Source organism: Euleptes europaea, chromosome 7 (genome assembly GCF_029931775.1).
Source record: "Euleptes europaea isolate rEulEur1 chromosome 7, rEulEur1.hap1, whole genome shotgun sequence".
NCBI classification, from domain to species: Eukaryota; Metazoa; Chordata; class Lepidosauria; order Squamata; family Sphaerodactylidae; genus Euleptes; species Euleptes europaea.
In genome coordinates this window covers 22,917,490-22,936,924 of record NC_079318.1, presented here as the reverse complement: position 1 = coordinate 22,936,924, position 19,435 = coordinate 22,917,490, and the positions used below count along the sequence as shown (strand labels likewise).

Sequence of the window (19,435 nt, the reverse complement as noted above, 5' to 3'; positions counted from 1 at the left end):
TCTTCCATTATAATGAATCAAAATAACTAAAATTCTTGAATATTCATCAAATTCATCTTCCATTATAATGAATCAAAATAGCTAAAGGTCTTGTATAAGCTGTGTGTGTGTGTAAAGTGCCGTCCAGTCGCAGCCGACTTATGGCGACCCCTTTTTGGGGTTTCCATGGCAAGAGACTAACAGAGGTGGTTTGCCAGTGCCTTCCTCTGCACAGCAACCTTGGTATTCCTTGGTGGTCTCCCATCCAAATACTAACCAGAGCTGACCCTGCTTAGCTTTTGAGATCTGACGAGATCAGGCTAGCCTGGGCCATCCAGGTCAGGGCTGTATAAGCTGTACCAATCCTTATATGCTATAAGAAAAAGTACTGTGTTTGTTCCTATGGAACGGCCTGAATTCAGGTTATCAGTAAATCTTTATTGTGGCGTCTAGGTTCTTTTGTCAGCATATGAAATCATCAAATCCTATCTGCAGAACTGATGTGTTATGTAATCAAACTTAACTTTATACTTTCAAGAAGTCATGTGGCCAAGGAATTCTTCATATCCATTTGCATAATCAGCGAAAGCAGCATAGTTCTGAATCACAAATGTGGCAAGCCAGTTCTGCTACTTCCTAACGGAAACTGTGTAACTGTTTAAGACGTTACAAAGGTAGAATAGGGATTACGAAGCTTGCTTTCAGCACCATGCATTATACTCATCTATGTATATATTAAACTCAATCTCTGAAATGTGAATGTTGACTTTTCCAAGTGGATTTTGTGAAGGACATCTTTCCTGGTGTATGTCTCCTTTTGTCTGTCATATACAAATGAATACTGACAATCTAATTGAGGTGACTACACATATTCACATGGGTAGCGAGTTGTTTTCTGTTGCCCCAGAAGGTCGGACCAGAAACAACGGGTTGAAATTAAATCAAAAGAGTTTCGGTCAAGACATTAGGAAGGATCCTCAGTGGAACAGGCTTCCTCGGGAGGTGGTAAGTGCTCCTTCCCTGGAGATTTTTCAGCAGAGGCTAGATGGCCATCTGTCAGCAATGCTGATTCTATGACCTTAGGAAGATCATGAGAGAGAGGGCATCTTGGCCATCTTCTGGGCATGTAGTGGGGGTTACTGGGGGTGTGGTGGGAGGGTAGTTGTAAATTTCCTGCATTGTGCAGGGGGTTGGATTAGATGACTCTGGTGGTCCCTTCCAACTCTATGATTCTATGATTCATGCCTTTATACATAACACAACTTATATGAAATGTATTTATTAATTAAAACATTATATACCTCCCCTTTCCTCAAGGTTCAAGGCAGTTAAAAAAATTTCCACTTCAAAACCAGAACTGTCGGTATTTTAACCCAACCATCACTAAATTTGGACACTCACACGCCTGGGATGATTCCCTGCGAGGAATCCATAGCTGACAGGTGAGAGCATCTGACCAAATCAAGAATGTGAGAGAAGGGGGCAAGCAGCCAGCCAGCTAGCTAATGAGAGATTCTACCTGGGGGGTCATACATGGGTATATCTGGGCAGAATAAAAAAAGCATTGGAGACCAGTCTGCACTCCTCAGCCAGGCGTATAGTCACAGAATAAAGTGGCGGAGAGATCTAGGGAAGGGATGGGAGGGAAAGTGGAACCTAGAATACAGGCAGAGGGCCCAATTATATCCCCCAGAGACTTTTAAAACAATACCCAAAAGGGTCAGTCACAAGGGGTAAGGAGAGCTAGTCTACCCTGTAATTAAATGTGGCAAATACTATTATTCTTTTATATTTAGGTCAGCATTTATTTGTCTAATATACTAGGTAGCGTGGCCATGCTCTGATCACATCCAAGTTAGATTACTGTAATGCCCTCTGGTTGGTTGCCTTTTGAAAACGGGTTTGGAAATTTGAATTGGTCCAAAATGAAGGGGCCAGGCTCTTGTCAAGGGTTGGTGACAGAGGTCGCATCACCACTGTGCTGAAAGATCTGCACTGCTATAGCCATCTGCTTCCAGGCACAATTCAAAGTGCTTGGGGGCCAGGTTTTGTTGAAGGATTGCCTCCTCCCATACTACCCATCCGATCACTTCAGGAATGCCTCTCAAGCCCTGCTCTGTGCCCCTACCTTCAGAGTTGAGGAGGGTAGTGACTGGAGCAAGGGCATTTTCTGTGGGGCAACCTCACCTCTGGAACACCCTCCTTGAGGCTCACCTGCCACCTACTTTACTTTCTTTCAGGCGCCAGGCCAAAACGCATCTTTTGTACACAGCCTTTCAATTAGAGATGTTCTCCTACAAGCTTCTGCTTCTGTTTGTGGATAGATTTTATGCTGCATATCTCTTTTGCATATCTCTTATGCCTTGTTTTGATAATGCCTTTAATTTAAAAAAAATTGCAAACTGCCTTGAGCAGGACCCTGAAGAGGCAGCACAGAAATGGCTTAAATAAATAAACGGACAGTACAACGAAACCAGGCTCATCATCCGACACCATGACCCTCCCATCTCACCTCCTGAATAATTTTGAGTAAGAGAAAAGTGCAATAGAGAAGATGCTCCAGAAACACGGCCTCTCTTCTCAAGCCATATTGCCATCGGGACACCAAAAAGCCAAGGAAACAATCAAACAGAGACTCTTGGACCATGCCCTTCAATCAGATAGGGCTCAAATTCATAAATATTCAACCATCTTGCAATACATCAACCCTGTCCACCCTGCAGACTACCTGGGATTCCAGGAAGTATCCAAATATTGAAGGGCCTTTACTCTTGCGCGTTTCAATGACTTGCCTTCAGCTCTCCTGGAAGGCAGGTATCTCCGTACTCCCTTTCATCAACGATATGCCCATGCAAAACAGAGACAGTGGAAACAACAGAACATGTTCTGCTGCGATGTCCCTTCAACGACATAAGATCGCAGTACATCCCCATATTGTCATCCTTTCCTGGGAGAATGGAAGAAGCTAAAGTTTCCCTTCTCTTAGCAGACTCCTCTCGGGAGATAACCACTCAAGTAGCCAAATTCTGCCTCCAGTCTAGTGAGATTCGTAAACGGCTAACTGAAAACGTTTCCCAGTAGAAGATCTTTCCTCCTCTTCTTCAAATCCTCCTTCCAGAATCATCAACTTTTATTGTTTTATTTTATTATTTTAGCTTAACTTTGATTTTTACCTAGAGCTGATGTTGTATTGAAATAAAACTTGACTTGAGTAAGAGAAAAGGTCAAAGAGGCAGCCGTAAGTTGCTCCTCTTTGGGTCACCGCTGGCCTTACGCGAGCAGATGTCATGTTTGTACCTGCAGCTCTGCAAGCGGAGCAGCTGGCTTCCCCTCAAGGCACAGAGTCTGGGCGACGAAGGCATTCAAGTCTTCCACAGAGAGGCTGCGCACCTAAAAGAGATTAAAAACAAAATCTTAGCTCAGAGCTACAGGGGGAAAAAGGTACATACTTTTCTCCATTATCAAAATTCCTTATTGCAGGAATGTCACTCTTGCACCACGACCTTATTCATTTGTATTTCCTTATAACCGACCCTTAAGGGTCTGTCACAACTCTAGCTCCTTTGCCTCACTTCCAGTCAGGGGATGACTCCTAGGCAGGCGGCAGCTTTCCATGACAACATGTTGAATTCATATAGGATGGATCAAAATGGTATTAAGCTAAAAAGGGTGGGTTGGAACAAAAAACTCTCTTCCACCCAATGAAAAAAATATATGAAACAGGAGGTTCAGTAGCACCGGACCTAAGTGACCGACTTCTCCAGCGGAGTAAAAATCCTCGCTGGTCCTAATAGCCATCTTTCCCATCCTTTTTACACATGAAGCTGCCTTATACTGAATCAGACCGGCAGCAGCTCTTCAGGGTCTCAGGCAGAGGTCTTTCACATCACCTACTTGCCTAGTCTCTTTAACTGGAGATGCCGGGGATTGAACCTGGGACCTTCTGCGAACCAAGCAGATGCTCTATGAACTGAGCCACAGCCCCTCCCCAAACTAATTTTTCTACTCTCCCCTGTTCCATACCTTTTACTGTCTCCCACTGAAAGTTGGGTCGAATATTCCCATTTTCATTTTTGGGTTCTTCAACAAACTGTCCCACGACATCCACAAGTAGCTACAATGCCTGGCGCTTTCCCGTGATTCTTTCCTGCCTACACTGGGCTACATACAACTTGCACTTGGAAGAGTTTATTTGGGTTAATCTACAAACTGTTTCTTTGCTAGTGATAATGCAGCAGCAGTAATACAGATTTGAGTAGTAACTTGCAGATCCTTCCATCAACAAGCAATGACACAAATTTCCATATGAATTCTACAGATGGAAATCTACTCTGTGGGGTTTTGGAGCTCCTTAACTTGGCTTAACTAGCAATTTAGTTGTTTTCAGCAGTAGTGGATAGATTACATGCTTGTGTGTTATGTGCTGCCAAGTTGCTTCCGACTTATGGCGACCCTATGAATTACAGACCTCCTAAATGTCCTATCATTAACAGCCTTGCTCAGGTCTTGCAAACCTAAAGCCCTGGCTTCCTTTTTTGAGGCAATCCATCTCATGTTGATTGCTTGCTTACTTCATTGTAATTTGCTTCAATTACTTTAGGAGCAATCCATCACATGCTACTTCCACTCAACTGTACCGCTATGACACAAAGGATTGCTCTTTTGCTGTTTGTATTGTTGTTTTATTCAATACAGTTTTGATTTTTTTGGTTTTACCTTTCCAAAAAAATCAAAACTGTATTGAATAAAACAACAATACAAACAGCAAAGGAGCAATCCTTTGTGTCATAGCGGTACAGTTTTACCTTTCCAAAAAAATTACTTCCATAATCTTTTATCCAAATTAATAGAAACATGGATAGAAAGCTGGTAACTAACATGCAATCTGATCTGAAATGTAAGGTACACAGGCAAGAACAAAGGCTTACTTGCCAGCAATTTCCTTTAGCCGCCTGTCTTGCTGTAGGCTACGGGAATTTATACAGTTGGGAAACTGCTCCGATTGGTATCTATATATCTCTTAAAGTCACCCTTAGTGTAAACTGTTACTATAAAACAAATCTTTAAAGAGAACTCAGGCCTTTAGCGCACTACGGGTTTACCATAAGCAGGGCATAAGGTGTGCAAGGGCTCAGACAAAGAAGAGTTGGTTTTTATATGCCGACTTTCTCTACCACTTATGGAAGAATCAAACCGGCTTACAATCCCTCCCCACAGCAGACACCCTGTGAGGTAGGTGGGGCTGAGAGAGCTCTGAGAAAGCTGTGACTAGCCCAAGGTCACCCAGCTGGCTTCATGTAGGAGTGAGGAAACAAATCCGGTTCACCAGATTAGCCTCCAAAGCTCATGTAGAGGAGTGGGGACTCAAACCCGGTTCTCCGGAGCAGAGTCCACCAAACCACCGCTCGTAACCACTATACCATGCTGCAAATGCCCCTGAGTAGGAGCAGACAGCATTTGTGTTTGTGGCTTCCTAGAGGCACCTGGTTGGCCACTGTGTGAACAGACTGAGGGACTTGTTGGGCCTTGGTCTGATCCAGCAGGGCCTTTTTTATGTTCTTATGTTCATTTCCCTCCCTACCAAGTAATGGCCAGGAATGCACACTCAGAACTTTATTCATCCTGATCAGATATGAACCATTTATGCATCTGAGGAAGTAGTCGCAAGTTCAAGAAAACCAATGCTGGAATAAACGTCTTGCTAATCTTTAAGGGGTCACAGTACTCATCTTTGTTTTTGCACCAGTAGATTACATAGTTACACCTGTGGAATTTAATAGCCCAAGCACTTCCTCTGAACCGAATTATCCCCGATATTCCTAAATGGTTCGAAATCTTTTGATTTGAGGGTAACTCTGGTGCCTCACTGTCTGGTTTTAGTTTCCTAGGCAGTGGGAGGCTCAGCAAGGGGAAGAGAGCAAATCAGCAAATAGATGCCCAAGAGGGATCTGTGCACCATGAGACTGCCCCATGATTGTTAATAGTGGGGAAATTTCTACGGGCACAGTATTCCAAAGCTGGGTCCAGTCCCTGTCTCCTCTGTTTATGCAGAAACTCCTATGTGTCCTGGACCATTTCCCCCTCACTCCAATTGTTCAGAAGCTGGTGTAGCGTGCTGGTTAAGAAAATGAACAGTGATCCGAAAGATCCCCAGTTCAAATATCATCTCTGCCACAAATTCACTAGCTGGCCTTCGACAAACTCCATTCTCTCAGCTTCGGCCCAACCATTGCAGCATGGGTGTCTGGGAGTATAGAAATCTTGGGACCTACCCAGAAGTTGCCACAGGATGGGGGGTGGGGGGGAACGGACACTGTGCATTTGTATGGCTGCTGAAGCGTAGGTCCTATTTATAAGGGACAATGATAGCTAAACAGCTCACTGGTGGCATCTGGGAGAGGTTCCAGGGGGACAAGAGCTGGAGGAAGTGGCTGTGACGGCAGACACACCTCCTGATCTCTCACCAGTGGAGATACCCATGGACACAAACAGCTTGGTGCAGTGGTTAACAGCGGTGGTTTGGAGCAGTGGACTCTGATCTGGAGAACCAGGTTCAATTCCCCACTCCTCCACATGAGTGGCAGACATGAATCTGGTGAACTGGGTTGGTTTCAACACTCCTCCACATGAAGCCATCTGGGTGGCCTTGGGCTAGTCACAGTTCTATTAAGAGCTCTCTCAGCCCCACCTACCTCACAGGGTGTCTGTTGTGGGGAGGGGAATGGAAGGTGATTGTAAGCCGGTTTGATTCTGCCTTAAGTGGCAGAGAAAGTCGGCATATAAAAACCAACTCTTCTTCTTCTGCACTGCTTTAAAAAGGTCCCCAGAACTGGGACACTGAGGAGGAGTTTAACATCTGTCCAGGCAGTGAATGAGAAAGTCAGGAAGAGGAGGAGGAGAACCCCTCTTCCCCTCTCACTTCTGAAGCTGCTCTAAACCGTCTCAAACTGGTCATTAGATGGACGGGAGAACAGAGAAACAGACTGGGGTGATCTCCCCTCACTCCAGGTATAATGATAGTGGCCTACTTACTGGGCTATCGTAAGAATAGCAACAAGATAAGGTGCGTAAAGTGTTCTGAACACTGAACGTGCTATACATACATTAAAGATTACTGTAGGTATTGCTACTTTATCACTAGATCATGGCTTATGATTTCCCATGACCACAACCCAGAAAAGTGAACAAATAATTCCAGGTAACGAATAGGAATTTTAAAATAAGTAACTGCTACCATCCTGCATGAGTGGTAAGCTGCAGTACTGCAGTCAAAAGCTCTGCTCATGACCTGAATTCGATCCCAACGGAAGTCGGTTTCAGGTAGCCAGCTCAAGGTTGGCTCAGCCTTCCATCCTTCCGAGGTCAGTAAAATGAGGACCCAGCTTGCTGGGGGTAAAGTGTAGACAACTGAGGAAGGCAATGGCAAACCACCCCATAAACATAGTCTGCCTAGTAAACGTCGGGATGTGACGTCACCCCATGGGTCAGAAATGACCTTTACCTTTACCTACCATCCTGCATGGCAAGACAAGTTTGAAATTCAGGATAATGTATTTATTTATTTGATTTATATCCCGCCCTCAATCCCCGGCCTAGGCGGGGCTCAGGGTGGCCAGAGGTGACCTTCAGTTGGAATTGTTTTGCTAATCCTTAGTGAAAAACCTAAAATCAATGAAAATCTGATCATGAGGAAGAGCGAAGAGTCGTTATTGTTGGTTTAATATATAAAGAGATATATTTATAGCTAATATGAATCCACTGCAGATACAAGCAATGAATACCGATTACATAATTAGAAAGTTCTTCACCTGAAAAGCCAGGTACATCAACAAGGAACAGACAGCAGCGACAGAAGCTTCCAGAGCCTGCAGCTCCTCGGCTACATCTTGAAGCTGAAAACAGGCCAGAAATGTGCAAAAACGTCGCTTTTCAGCCTCTGGTCCCTCGCCGAGCCAAAGTGTTCTCAGACTGGGGGTGCCACCTAGGAAAGATAACACTCCGTTTCAGTCACTGCAGAAGCAAGATACGACAGGTTTTGCCAACCGGGCTTCAACAGGAAACCATCAGTCACCTCTTAGCTGACAATCACTGCAACTCAAATATTCATAATAATACTGGCATCAGATTTAAGAAATAATAAAGATGCTGTCACTCTGATTGTAAGCAACTATCCTGGCTCTTTTGCAGAGTATATACATCTTATCGTGACACAGGGCTGAAAGATCTGGCCAAGTTAGAATACATTTGCATATGAAGAGTTTATCATCTAACTTTACCCTTAAGAATGGTTTAGGATATTTGAGGCTGGATCCTTTTGCTTCCTGCTTATGCATACTTTGGGCCACGATCCAAATCCTGAGCAAGGGCTCTCATAATGACCCAGTCTAGTTTCTCCCCAATATGTCCCCTTAGCGCTTGAAGTATTGCTACATGCTAGAACTTGGCAGGCCATCTGCTTCATATAAAGACCCTTTTGTGCCTCGTGTTACGTCATGCAACAGCTCAACCGGTCCGCTATTATTCAGGCCTCCCCAAGTGGCTCTCCTCCTGCTCAGAGCCAGCCTATCCATTGCGGCTAGAGCCCTGAGTAGGGTTGCCAGCTTCCAGGTATTTGCTGGAGATCTCCCGCTATTACAACTGATTTCCAGCCAACAGAGATCAGTTCACCTGGAGAAAATGGCCACTTTGGCAATTGGACTCTATGGCATTGAAGTCCCTCTCCTCCCCAAACCCCGCCCTCCTCAGACTTCACCCCAAAAACCTCCCACTGGTGGCGAAGAGGGACCTGGCAACCCTAGGTGCTGGGGTTCCAAAAAAGGCTCAGGGCAGATCCTGGCCAGGGCTGGATCACCACCATTGGCACCAACCCCCACCTTAGTGCACCGCATGACTGGTGGCAGTGCTAAAGGCAAGGTATTGTACAGAGGTCTGCATGACAGAAATCATGGCTCTTCATTTCAGTGTCAAATGTGCAACCCCGAATCAAGGGTATCCATTTGTTTCTTTATTCTCTAAGTAACAAGTGTTTAAAATATGCAAAGCCACAGTAAGGTTGTCTTAAATATTTATATTTTTACATGCTACCATATGTATAGTGATTTTATGCCAATAAAGGATGATCATGAATGATGCAAAGCCACAATGCATTTTAGAACTTATCTCAATTCCCTTTTATCTCCTAATCTCATGCATCTTGTTGCCAGTTTGGAAAGAGTGAGGGTTGTTGTTGTTTTTTTGCTACATTCTCTTCATTCAACTGTCAAAATAAATAATACTGAGTATGAACTGCAAATACCTAGCAAGCCATACTAAGATAAACTGCTGTAAAACAAATTTGCTGTGGTCTTCAACACAGATGCCAGTTTTAAGGAGTCAGCTGCATTTGGTAGCACATCTCTATTATAAACAGGAGCTGCATTCCTTTGTGTGAGCCACTTGGCTACTCTAAAGGATGAGAGTGTTGAGGTGTCAAACAGCGGGTGAAAGAAGAGTTTGTTTAGCAAATAAGAGTCGTTAAGGAAAGAGTCTTTTGCCCACGGACAAACACAACAGGAAATAAATATTCCTTCTCAGGTAGGTTCTCTGAAAAGGCAGCACAGAAGTTGTCTAAATAACATATTCCATATATCTGCAGTTCCATAGAAGGAGGGATTATGAGAAGAACTTCCCCTCTTGTCGAAGTACTGGTTGCTTTATGCATTTAATAATTTGCCAGATTATTACGTGATCTCTAATTATTTAATGGGATCAATACCAACAAGGTCAACATAGAAATAATTCCTATGTTACTAGTGGGGCTTACTCGCAGGAAAGCATCCATAGGATTGTAGCCAATATTAGTTACAGTGCAAGCCTGAAAAGCTTTATACTCATCTAAGTCTACTGAAATCAATGGGCTTAGATTCATGTATCTCTTTAGGATTATGCCATCAGAGGAACAGGATTACCTGTATTAGTGCAAGCCCTATTGTGCAGTGAATGGCAAAACTCTCCCCTGGAGGAAGAGGATTTGAGAATTAGTTTCTTGCTTCTCCTTCAATGTTCCCAAATATTTTTCTGAAATCCCTGTCTCTGAAAGGCCAAAGTAGTAAACACAGTAGGAGAGGAAAAATTAAAGACAAACTGGAACAAGCACAATAAAGACTCAGATTGGATCAACTAATATTAAATCATTGATAAACAATACAGCTGGCAACCACATGAAGGGCTTTTAACTAGTTACCTTTCCAGAGTTTAAACATCTGTCTGATTAACAGTGGTGATACTCCACAGATTTCGTGAACACAGATCATTTACAGCAAGAAAATATATTTCCTATATCAAGAACAACACAGGGATTTCAAAATGCCGAGTTTACTGAATTCATTGAACTAAGAAATATTGTGGTTTCTTACATATAAAGGGACTCATGCCCTTTGATTTCCAGGATTCAGACTAATGTCCCGATATACAATCATTTATTGACAAGAAACACCTTAACTCTTCTTCTCATATATGCAATTTACATACCGTACTTCAGTCATAAAAGGATAGGCTTCATCCAGTCCTTCCACCATATATGGCAATATACAGCTGTATATGTACAAGTGCACAGCGCTGCACAGGCAGGAGGGAGACCACCAAGATGGGGATCCCGCCATGTGCCACTAACAGCCTAGGAATATACAAGATTTGTACACCTCGTATACAGAAGGCATTCCTAATATATAGGGTGGCCATAGGGTTGCCAGGTCCCTCTTCGCAATCGGTGGGAGGTTTTTGGGGTGGAGCCTGAGGAGGGCGGGGTTTGTAGAGGGGAGGAACTTCAGTGGCATAGAGTCCAATAGCCCATGCGGCCATTTTCTCCGGGTGAACCGACCTCTATCGGCTGGAGATCAGTTGCAATAGCAGGAGATCTCCAGCTACTACCTGGAGGTTGGCAACCCTAGGTGGCCAGCTCTGGCTTGGGAAATACCTGGAGAATTTGGAGGTGGAGCCTGTGGTGGGTGAGGTTTGGTATAATGCCATACAGTCCACCCTTCAAAGCAGCCACTTTCTCCAGGGGAATTGCTGTTGGTTGTCCGGCAATCAACTGTAATAGTGGGAGATCTCCAGGTACCACCTGGAGTTGGCAACCCTACTAATACAACTTCTTATTCTAATCTACTGTGGTAATTTACCATGTAACTGCACTACCAGTTTCTGGGATTAAAGTGTAAAAGTAAACATATTTGTCAAATAGGAATGCAGATTTTTTTAAAAAAAAATTACTGTATTTTCTGGCGTATAAGACTACTTTTTAACCCAGGAAAATCTTCTCAAAAGTCGGGTGTCGTCTTATATGCCGGGTGTCGTCTTATACGCCGGATGCTGAATTCCGAGCCGGACTGGAGAATCTGCCAGGTGAGCCGCCTCCGCTCTGTCCATGTCCACCGAGCCCGGCAAGGGCACTCACTGCCCAGCTCAGAATCGGAGCCAGGCGCGCCGGGGTGCACGGAGGGAAGTGCTCGGCTGCACTCCAGCGGCAGCGCAAGGCAGGCAGGCGGCTGGCTGGCCGGCTGGCCGGGGCTGGGGTGGCCACTCTCTTCTCCCGGCACAGGGTGTTTTGGCTGCTGCCTAGCACACCCAACATGTCCCCTTTCCTCCCCGGCCTCCGCTTCAGCTTCTGTCTTTATGGGTTTCCCTCCCCTCCAAACCCACCTTTAGCCCCGCCCTCCACGGGCCGCCGGCTCAGTCCTCCCCTCGCCCTTCTCGAGGGCCCTTACTCTCGCCCCCGTCCCCCTCTTCTTCTCCGCTCCCTTCTCCCCTCGCCAACTCCCCCCAAGAGCCACGTCCCGCCGCTTTGGGCTCCCACCCTCCCGCCGGAGCCCGGGGCTGAGCCTTGGCTACAGCTGGCGTCTCTGGCTGCGGGGCTCCCACTGCCCGGGGAGTCTCCCTCCCCGCCTCGCCTCCAGGATTTGCTCCGGCCGGGCTGGGTTGGCACACACTCTTCCACTGTTCCTCCCGCCAGCCCAGCCTCCCGGCGCGCTGCCAGTTCATCCGGCAGCCCCCGCCCCCTCTTTCTCCCGCCCCGGTAAGTGGTGTTGTTTCCCCGGGGGTTGAGCCACCCCAGGAGGACCGGGGGTGGCCGCGGGGTTGGGGCGCAGTCCTGAGGGCCAGCCCTAGGCCGCGGACTCGGGACAATCCCAAACTCTATATTTTAACTGTAAAAATGGGGGGTCGTCTTATACGCCCAGTCATCTTGTACGCCGGAAAATACGGTAAATATTATTGAAGTTTTATACATATATGCATATTATACATAATATTTCCCTCCCACTCTCATTCCAATACTCGTCCAGTCCAAATTCCCCTGATGTTTACCCATAGAGCCTCCTTAATAATAATATTTATTGACACGGTCAAAGGCCGGCACAAATATAAAATACAATCAACCTTGCACAATAAAAGAATTGTATACAATCATGAGCTAAATACATACCCTGATTAGTTAAAAAATCTAAGGGTAACTGTGTATCTACTATGATTAAATTATGTGAACTTATATATGTATAATTGTTAACTCACCACCTTTCTTGTTAGAGTGATTCTCTTCTTAATAGCCAGATAACAAAATTTTGCCATTACATAAGATACTGAAGCCTCCTTATCTTCAAGTGAGTATTTAATCAGGTCTAACTCCATAAATGCCCTGACCTGGATGGCCCAGGCTAGCCTGATCTCGTCAGATCTCAGAAGCTAAGCAGGGTCAGCCCTGGTTAGTATCTGGATGGGAGACCACCAAGGAATACCAGGGTTGCTGTGCAGAGGAAGGCACTGGCAAACCACCTCTGTTGGTCTCTTGCCATGAAAACCCCAAAAAGTGGTTGCCACAAGTCAGCTGCGAACTTGACGGCACTTTACACACACACACAACTCCATAAATGAAGCCTCCTTAAATCACCATCAAGGAAATTAAAATGGACACACATAGCCTATTGTAAATAGGATCCTATTTATGTAATTTCTGTACTGCTTAATGTGTCATGTGAATACTTATGTTGTGCTTCAGTTTTTTCGGTAGTTCCAGACTTCTAAAATCCTAATGCATAGGTTATTCAATGACCCAATTTTGTGACTGTACTGGCTTACTATTTGTAATCCACCTTGAGTCCCTGTGAGAAAGGCGGACTATAAATAATGTAAACAAACAAACAAATAAATAAAAATAATTGATTTCAGTGGGGCAGGTTTTCATGCATATCTTCATTCCCTTTAAGAGCAAAAGAGGAACAGTATGGAGGAATAGGTACAAATATATTCATGCTCTAAAAATCCTTTTTAAACAAGTAACCAAATGTTGCATGCCTGTTCCTATCAATTTTTTTTTAACCAGTCTGACTCTGAAGTACGATGACTGCCTAGCATAGAATTTGTAACTGAAAAGCAACATGCTGCCGAGCTCCTTATTTGGTAAGCTACAGATTCATGCTGTGGGAAATAAAAGCTTCAAGACAGAATTTAAAGCATACAAATATGGACTACAAATTTTAAGACAAATATTTGTTTTGGAGCAGAACACTAAAAATAAACTTTGAAAATCCTCTTCTGCTTTACTAGTCTGCACAGAAGTAGAACTATTTTTGTTCATTAGTGAATCAGTTGGAAATATGGTTGAGAGGGAACTTGCTTCCAGGTCATTTTTGGCTGAAATTCTTTATAATACTGAGCCCACAGAGTAAGTTTTACAAGCAACTTCAGAGAACTACCAGCCAATGTTATTCCAAGAACTCATAAGAACATAAGAAAGGCCATGCTGGATCAGACCAAGGTCCATCAAGTCTAGCAGTCTGTTCACACAGTGGTCAACCAGGTGTTTTCCTTACAAAAGGTTTTCTGAGACAGTAGAAGCATGTTATGAAACTGACTTGATCCCTTCACCTACACTACACCTGCACTTGCCATAGTATCCATGTTCAGAACAAATTATTTACAGGTTGCTTGAATGTCAGTATGCATGTGATATTCCAGTCATGTAATTTAAGCATGTACATAACAGTCGCACTGAAAACAATTGGATGCCTCTGCCAAAGCAGGCTCTGACCCATGAACACTTATGTCGCATTATAATTTATAATCTTTCAGCTGTTCTGCTGTTTTACTACAACAAAGTAATAAGGTTATCCCAGTGGAATTTTATTATTCTGCCAAAAGCCACATTTCAGCACTGTATTAAATGGAAGGTTTGAAGTTATAAGTATAATGAACATACAGTATACACTTAGGTAGTTACGGAGATGCAGTCCTATGTGGGGAAACCCCAGAGCTTCTTGGTTGACATTGATTGTCTAGATTCTTCAGGCCTAGTATCAAGATAGAAACTGTCTTAGTTGCTCCGGTGTGCAACTTCTGCTAGAGATTGGCCAAACGACTTTGTGGTCCTTGGCCCACCCATCCAAGCTTGTCCTCCTCCCTCCCTCACCTTTCCTAAGCTGCTTCCTTCTTAGCAAGGGGTGGGGAAGCAAGTGGGTGAGGGGCAAGATGGAGCCAGCTACAGCCTCAGTTCCTAATATGGCGGCCTTTGTCTGGCATATTAAATAGCAACCCACTATCCTGCCTAAATGTTTTCCTTAATGTGTACACTTTTGGGTTTTTTTAAACCACCACCCCTATTTTTATTTTATTCCTTTTTTCTCCCAGGTTTGCAGAAAGGTATACCTCAGCCACAGGTCGCCCTGTTGTACAGATTTTCTGATCTGTACTATCCACACATGATTGGGGTGTGTGTGTGTATACATAACATATGTATATGTATATCTCCAGATCTTTCTTGAAGTTTTATTGGAAAATGGTCTGACCTGTCCTGAACTTTACTAATTTTACCTTACTTGACTAGCCTGAACTCATCAGATCTTGAAAGCTAAGCAGAGTTGGCCCTGGTTAGTATTTAGATGAGAGACCACCAAGGAATACCAGGGTCAGTACGCAGAGGCGGGCAATGGCAAACCACTTCTGAATGTCTCCTGCCTTGAAAACCCTATGGTATCCCCATAAGTCAGCTGTGTCTTGATGGCAAAAAAATTTTTCCTGTTTTTTTAATATGTGAAATACTGTTCTGTTTTATGCATTGTAAGCTACTATGAAGGCTTTTTAACCCAAACTGACATGGTATACTTCTAAAATAAATAAAAATTAAATACTTTTATATAAGTTAATATCTCACAGCTCTCTAAGACTCCAAAACCAAATCATCTCAAAGAATATCAAAATAAAGATGGCATATTTTTAACAAGTATAGTCAGATAGACTGACTTCAAATTTCAGTACAAGATGGTTTTACCTGGGAGTTGTTTGGGCTGTACCAGATCTGGGTGCTGCAGGGAATTCCCAGCACACACAAACCACTCCTTCACTACAGGATAAGCTCCATGGACATCTAAAGAACACAGAAATGGATCAATGAAATAAATGCAAGAACTGGCATTTTACAAGATCGTAGTGTCACAAAAAGTGCAAGGATAACACAGATGTGTGTGATGAAGGCAAAGCTGGGAACAGCTAGTTCCTGAAGGTTGGCAACCCTAGTCACAACACAACTCAGAAAGATATGCTTGTACTTCAATCTGTGAGTGCACATGTTAGGGTTTCTAACCTCTAGGCAAGGCCTTGAGATCTCCCAGAATTACAACTTATCTCGGGACTACAAGGATCAGTTCCTCTGGGGGATATGGCTGCTTTGGAGTGTGCTCTCTCTGGCATTATACCCTGTTGAGGTCCCTCCCCAGGCCCCACCCCCCAAATCTCCAGGTACTTCCCAACCCAGAGTCAGCAACCCTATCATTGTCCATTTCTTGATATGTTTGTATATACCCTTAATGGAGCCATCTTGCACCAACATGAACGTGCACACCATACTAATTTTAATGATGTGTAAGTCTCCTCCTTATATCCTGACCTGGATGGCTTAGGCTAGCCTGATCTCGTCAGATCTCAGAAGCTAAGCAGGGTCAGCCCTGGTTAGTATTTGGATGGGATTCCACCAAGGAATACCAGGGTTGCTGTGCAGAGGAAGGCACTGGTAAACCACCTCTGTTAGTCTCTTGCCATGAAAACCCCAAAAAGGGGTCGCCATAAGTCGGCTGCGACTTGACGGCACTTTACACACACACACACTCAAGTCTCTTCCTTACAAATTACACGTAGATTGCCCACAGAATCAAGGCTTAAATTACAAACAGATGTAAGACATCCAAACATGGATTTAAAGATTTTTTGCAATTCAAAATTATCTTTTGAAAAGTCTATGTTTAACTCTGCTCAGGATGGCTCTGCATGTTACACAACCAAACCATTCAAGACATTGGAGATTTGTGATCAGAAATCAAGTTTCTTTAACACTTCTATAAATAGCAGTTTGTGGGAGACCCTGTATTGGACGAACCGTGGGATTGGGTGAGAGCTAAAAGTATGTCTTTTTCCTGATTAAACTGGTCCTCTGGCAGCTGTTTCCCTTGCACCAGAGATATTTTCCCTGGTGAGGCAAGTAGTACAGTCTTGGGGCTGATTTACATAGGGGGAAAGGTCACCTCCTCACCCAGCCTCATGATCCTGATCAAATGGGGGTGGGGGTGGGGGAGGTAGGATGTTGTCTTTAGAAGCTTACAGAGACAGAAGATCTGAGATAAGCTCCATGGACATCTAACGATCATAGAAATGGATCAATGAAATAGATGCAAGAACTGGCATTTTACAAGATAGTAGTGTCACAAAAAGACCCTAATTTGGCCTGAGATTCCAGGACAGTCCTTACCTTTTCCAGACTCCAACAGGACAGAATAGATATGCTGACGAGCAAGGTAGTAGATATGCGCCTGTCCAGGGAGCTCAGTATCATATTCATCTTCCAGTGTGTTGCTGCACTCAACCTCTCCACTACTCAGGACATTATACACCATATAGCTTTCAGCTCGCACATGCTGTTCTTTGGCTATCTGTTCACAGGGGGACAAAGTTATTATTTATTTTGGTTATTTTCATTTACAGCCCAATCTTTCCAGAGGACTTCAGGAGACCACTGACAATGTAACATAAAAGAGAAAGGACAAATGACCCCACATTTTCACCAGGAAACAAGTCCCACTGAACTGAGCAGGACTTGAGAGTCTTATATTCTTTTTATTACTACTTCCAAGTCTTTCAAGACGTACTAAAACTCTACAGGTTAAGGTAAACACCTCCAAGAACATATTAAGTAAACTCTGAATTATCACTTCTTACTACTAAACAAATATTCCACCCTGAAGTCTGCAATTCTATTGCATGCTACTATAGTTACATTTTCTGGGATTTCAGAATTTATTTAAGCAGTTGATAGGAGAAAAAGTGCAAAAAGACTGATATTACCAAGAGACTACGAAACATGATATAAAGAGATTAGTTACCTGGAAACATGATATAAAGAGATTAGTTACCTGGAAAGAAGTTTACTGGACAGCAGAAGATTACCCAGATGTAGCAGAATATGCAACTATGGCTAAGTTAACGTCTTTAGTGAATAACAGATCAGCCTCTGATTTTTATGAAAAATTGAAAATATTTCTTGACTATATAGTGGTTAACTGATAATATAGCACGTTAAAATTTAAGTAAGAAATACGTCATTGAATATGCAATTATAACATTCAAAGAAAGTATAATAGAAGTTATAGAGTAAGTTCCACTATAATGTAAGAATTTGATGTGTGTGTTTATATGTTTGTATGTCTTGTAATATCATTCACAAAATAAAAAACTTCAAAAAAAAGAGAGAGAAGATTAGTTACCTGAAAGATCTCCTGATCTAGAAACAGAGGCATATCTTGATTGACTGATGCTGCTGGAGAATTTGAAAAGCCACAAGGAAGCCATGGAGACTGTTGCCCGGGCAGAAGATAAGACTCTATTCCTTTAGCAAGTATAGCTTTGTCTGATCCCAAAGGTAACATTTCTTCCAAAACCATCATGCTATTATACGTATGTTGAATTGTGGAAATATAATTTGCTACAGCCAGAATTGTGTTAGTCCTTTTATCACAGCTATGGCTTTTAGCACAGAATGAAGCTACACACTGGTTCCGGAAACCTTCCGCAGCACTTTCTGGAACAATGTCTGTTCCAAGGAGACAGGCAAAGAGTGGAAGGTCTGTTACATGTAACCCCAACCTGCTGCAGAGATTTTGCCTTGAGAACATGACTGTTTCCAGCCTATTCAAGCACAGTTTATTAATGGAAAAATATGGGCATGTGTCATAAATCAGGTAGTCTGTGTCTTCTCCAAGAATTCCCATGCAATTGTTATGGAATCCGTAAGCGGCCACTTCATAGTCCGCCTCTTGCAATGAACATATTACGTCCTGACCAAGGGACTTCAAGGCAAAGCGCGTAAAAGTGGCCAAACCAGATGGAATAAAGAACATTTGTCTCCCGGGCTGCTGCTTATGAGTCTTGATGAACTGAAAAATCTTGGCTATTTCTCTGTTATTTCTCAGTCTCCGTTTTACCCACTCGTTGCGTTTCTTCTGTTCCACCAGTCCGTCAAAGTAGAACACCAGCTTGATACCTGCCGCAGTAAAGGTGTTCATGAACTTCTCCAGGTTAGAAAGATATTCTTGCCACTGGCCGCCGCACACCCAGGATTCTGGCGTGTACCACTGTCGGAGGCAAGACATGGCATCTACCACAATAACAGGAGGAGATCCAGGATAACTGCTGCGGTGACGTTCTGCCATTTCTTTCAGATTTACTACTACGCACGCAGCCGGACAGGCATTGGTCACAAACGAATGCAGGCCTTTGACGCCCATAGTTGAGCTCTATGTAACCTCAGTTCCTTCGGCGATCTAAAAGCAAGCATATAAACCCAAAATAATAAAACAAACAATTCTGAGAACAAGTTCAGTAAGGACGATGACGGTAAGAGAACTTGGGAGATTTCAGAAGGGTTCTGCTGAACGGAAAACATCCCCCTTCCTATTTTTGAATGCATTTTCCCATTTTTAACTGTTTTGTGCAGTAGGAGCAAATTTGGATTTTTAAACATTTGTACTGCTGTCTGATTGTTTTCCATGAAGACAGCTTTGATGAATTTCGTGAATTCTTCATTTTCTGAGGAGACAAGGCGCTAGATATTGCACCTTGGGACCTATGATGCCCACCCCAAAATGCTCAATTGCAATAAACGTTGCAATCACTCATGGGCAAAGTATTACAGGTAATTTACCACAAGTAACATAGGCCCTCTTCCCCCGCCCTCGCCCCCCGTCCTACTCACAGATTATTATTGTTATTTGCTCAAACATTGAGACATTTTTTAAAGAAGAAGAAGAGTTGGTTTTTAATATGCCGATTTTCTCTTACATTTTAAGGAGAATCAAACCGGTTTCCAATCTCCTTTCCTTCCTCTCCCCACAACAGACACCTTGTGAGGTAGGTGGGGCTGAGAGAGTTCAGAGAGAACAGT

The 19,435-nt window shown here is 43.6% G+C and overlaps 2 protein-coding genes across 2 annotated transcripts in view; one reads left to right on the top strand and one right to left on the bottom strand.

Annotated features, from left to right (window-relative positions):
- The window catches only part of PSMB1 (proteasome 20S subunit beta 1), a 120,548-nt gene extending 107,462 nt beyond the window's left edge, over positions 1-13,086 (top strand). Inside the window, exon 7 of the mRNA XM_056853774.1 lies at positions 13,077-13,086. The gene's annotated coding sequence lies outside the window, so the exon portion shown is untranslated. The remainder of the gene's footprint in view (positions 1-13,076) is intronic.
- On the bottom strand, positions 3,265-18,791 carry FAM120B (family with sequence similarity 120B). The gene is made up of 5 exons (XM_056853771.1): positions 17,760-18,791; positions 16,748-16,928; positions 15,278-15,373; positions 7,788-7,960; positions 3,265-3,369 (listed from the first exon to the last, which is right to left on the bottom strand). The coding sequence occupies exons 1-5, from the start codon at positions 18,777-18,779 to the stop codon at positions 3,265-3,267; spliced, it is 1,575 nt and encodes a 524-aa protein (XP_056709749.1). The 5' UTR covers positions 18,780-18,791.
- Between the last annotated feature and the right edge of the window lie 644 nt (positions 18,792-19,435).

Excerpts from the sequence above, each read along its gene's own strand:
- FAM120B (XM_056853771.1), bottom strand. The coding sequence starts at position 18,779 with ATGGGCGTCAAAGGCCTGCATTCGTTTGTGACCAATGCCTGTCCGGCT. Across the intron at positions 16,929-17,759 it reads TAGATCAGGAGATCTTTCAG|ATAGCCAAAGAACAGCATGT; the intron begins GTAACTAATCTT and ends CCCTGTGAACAG. Across the intron at positions 3,370-7,787 it reads TGATGTACCTGGCTTTTCAG|GTGCGCAGCCTCTCTGTGGA; the intron begins GTGAAGAACTTT and ends AATCTCTTTTAG.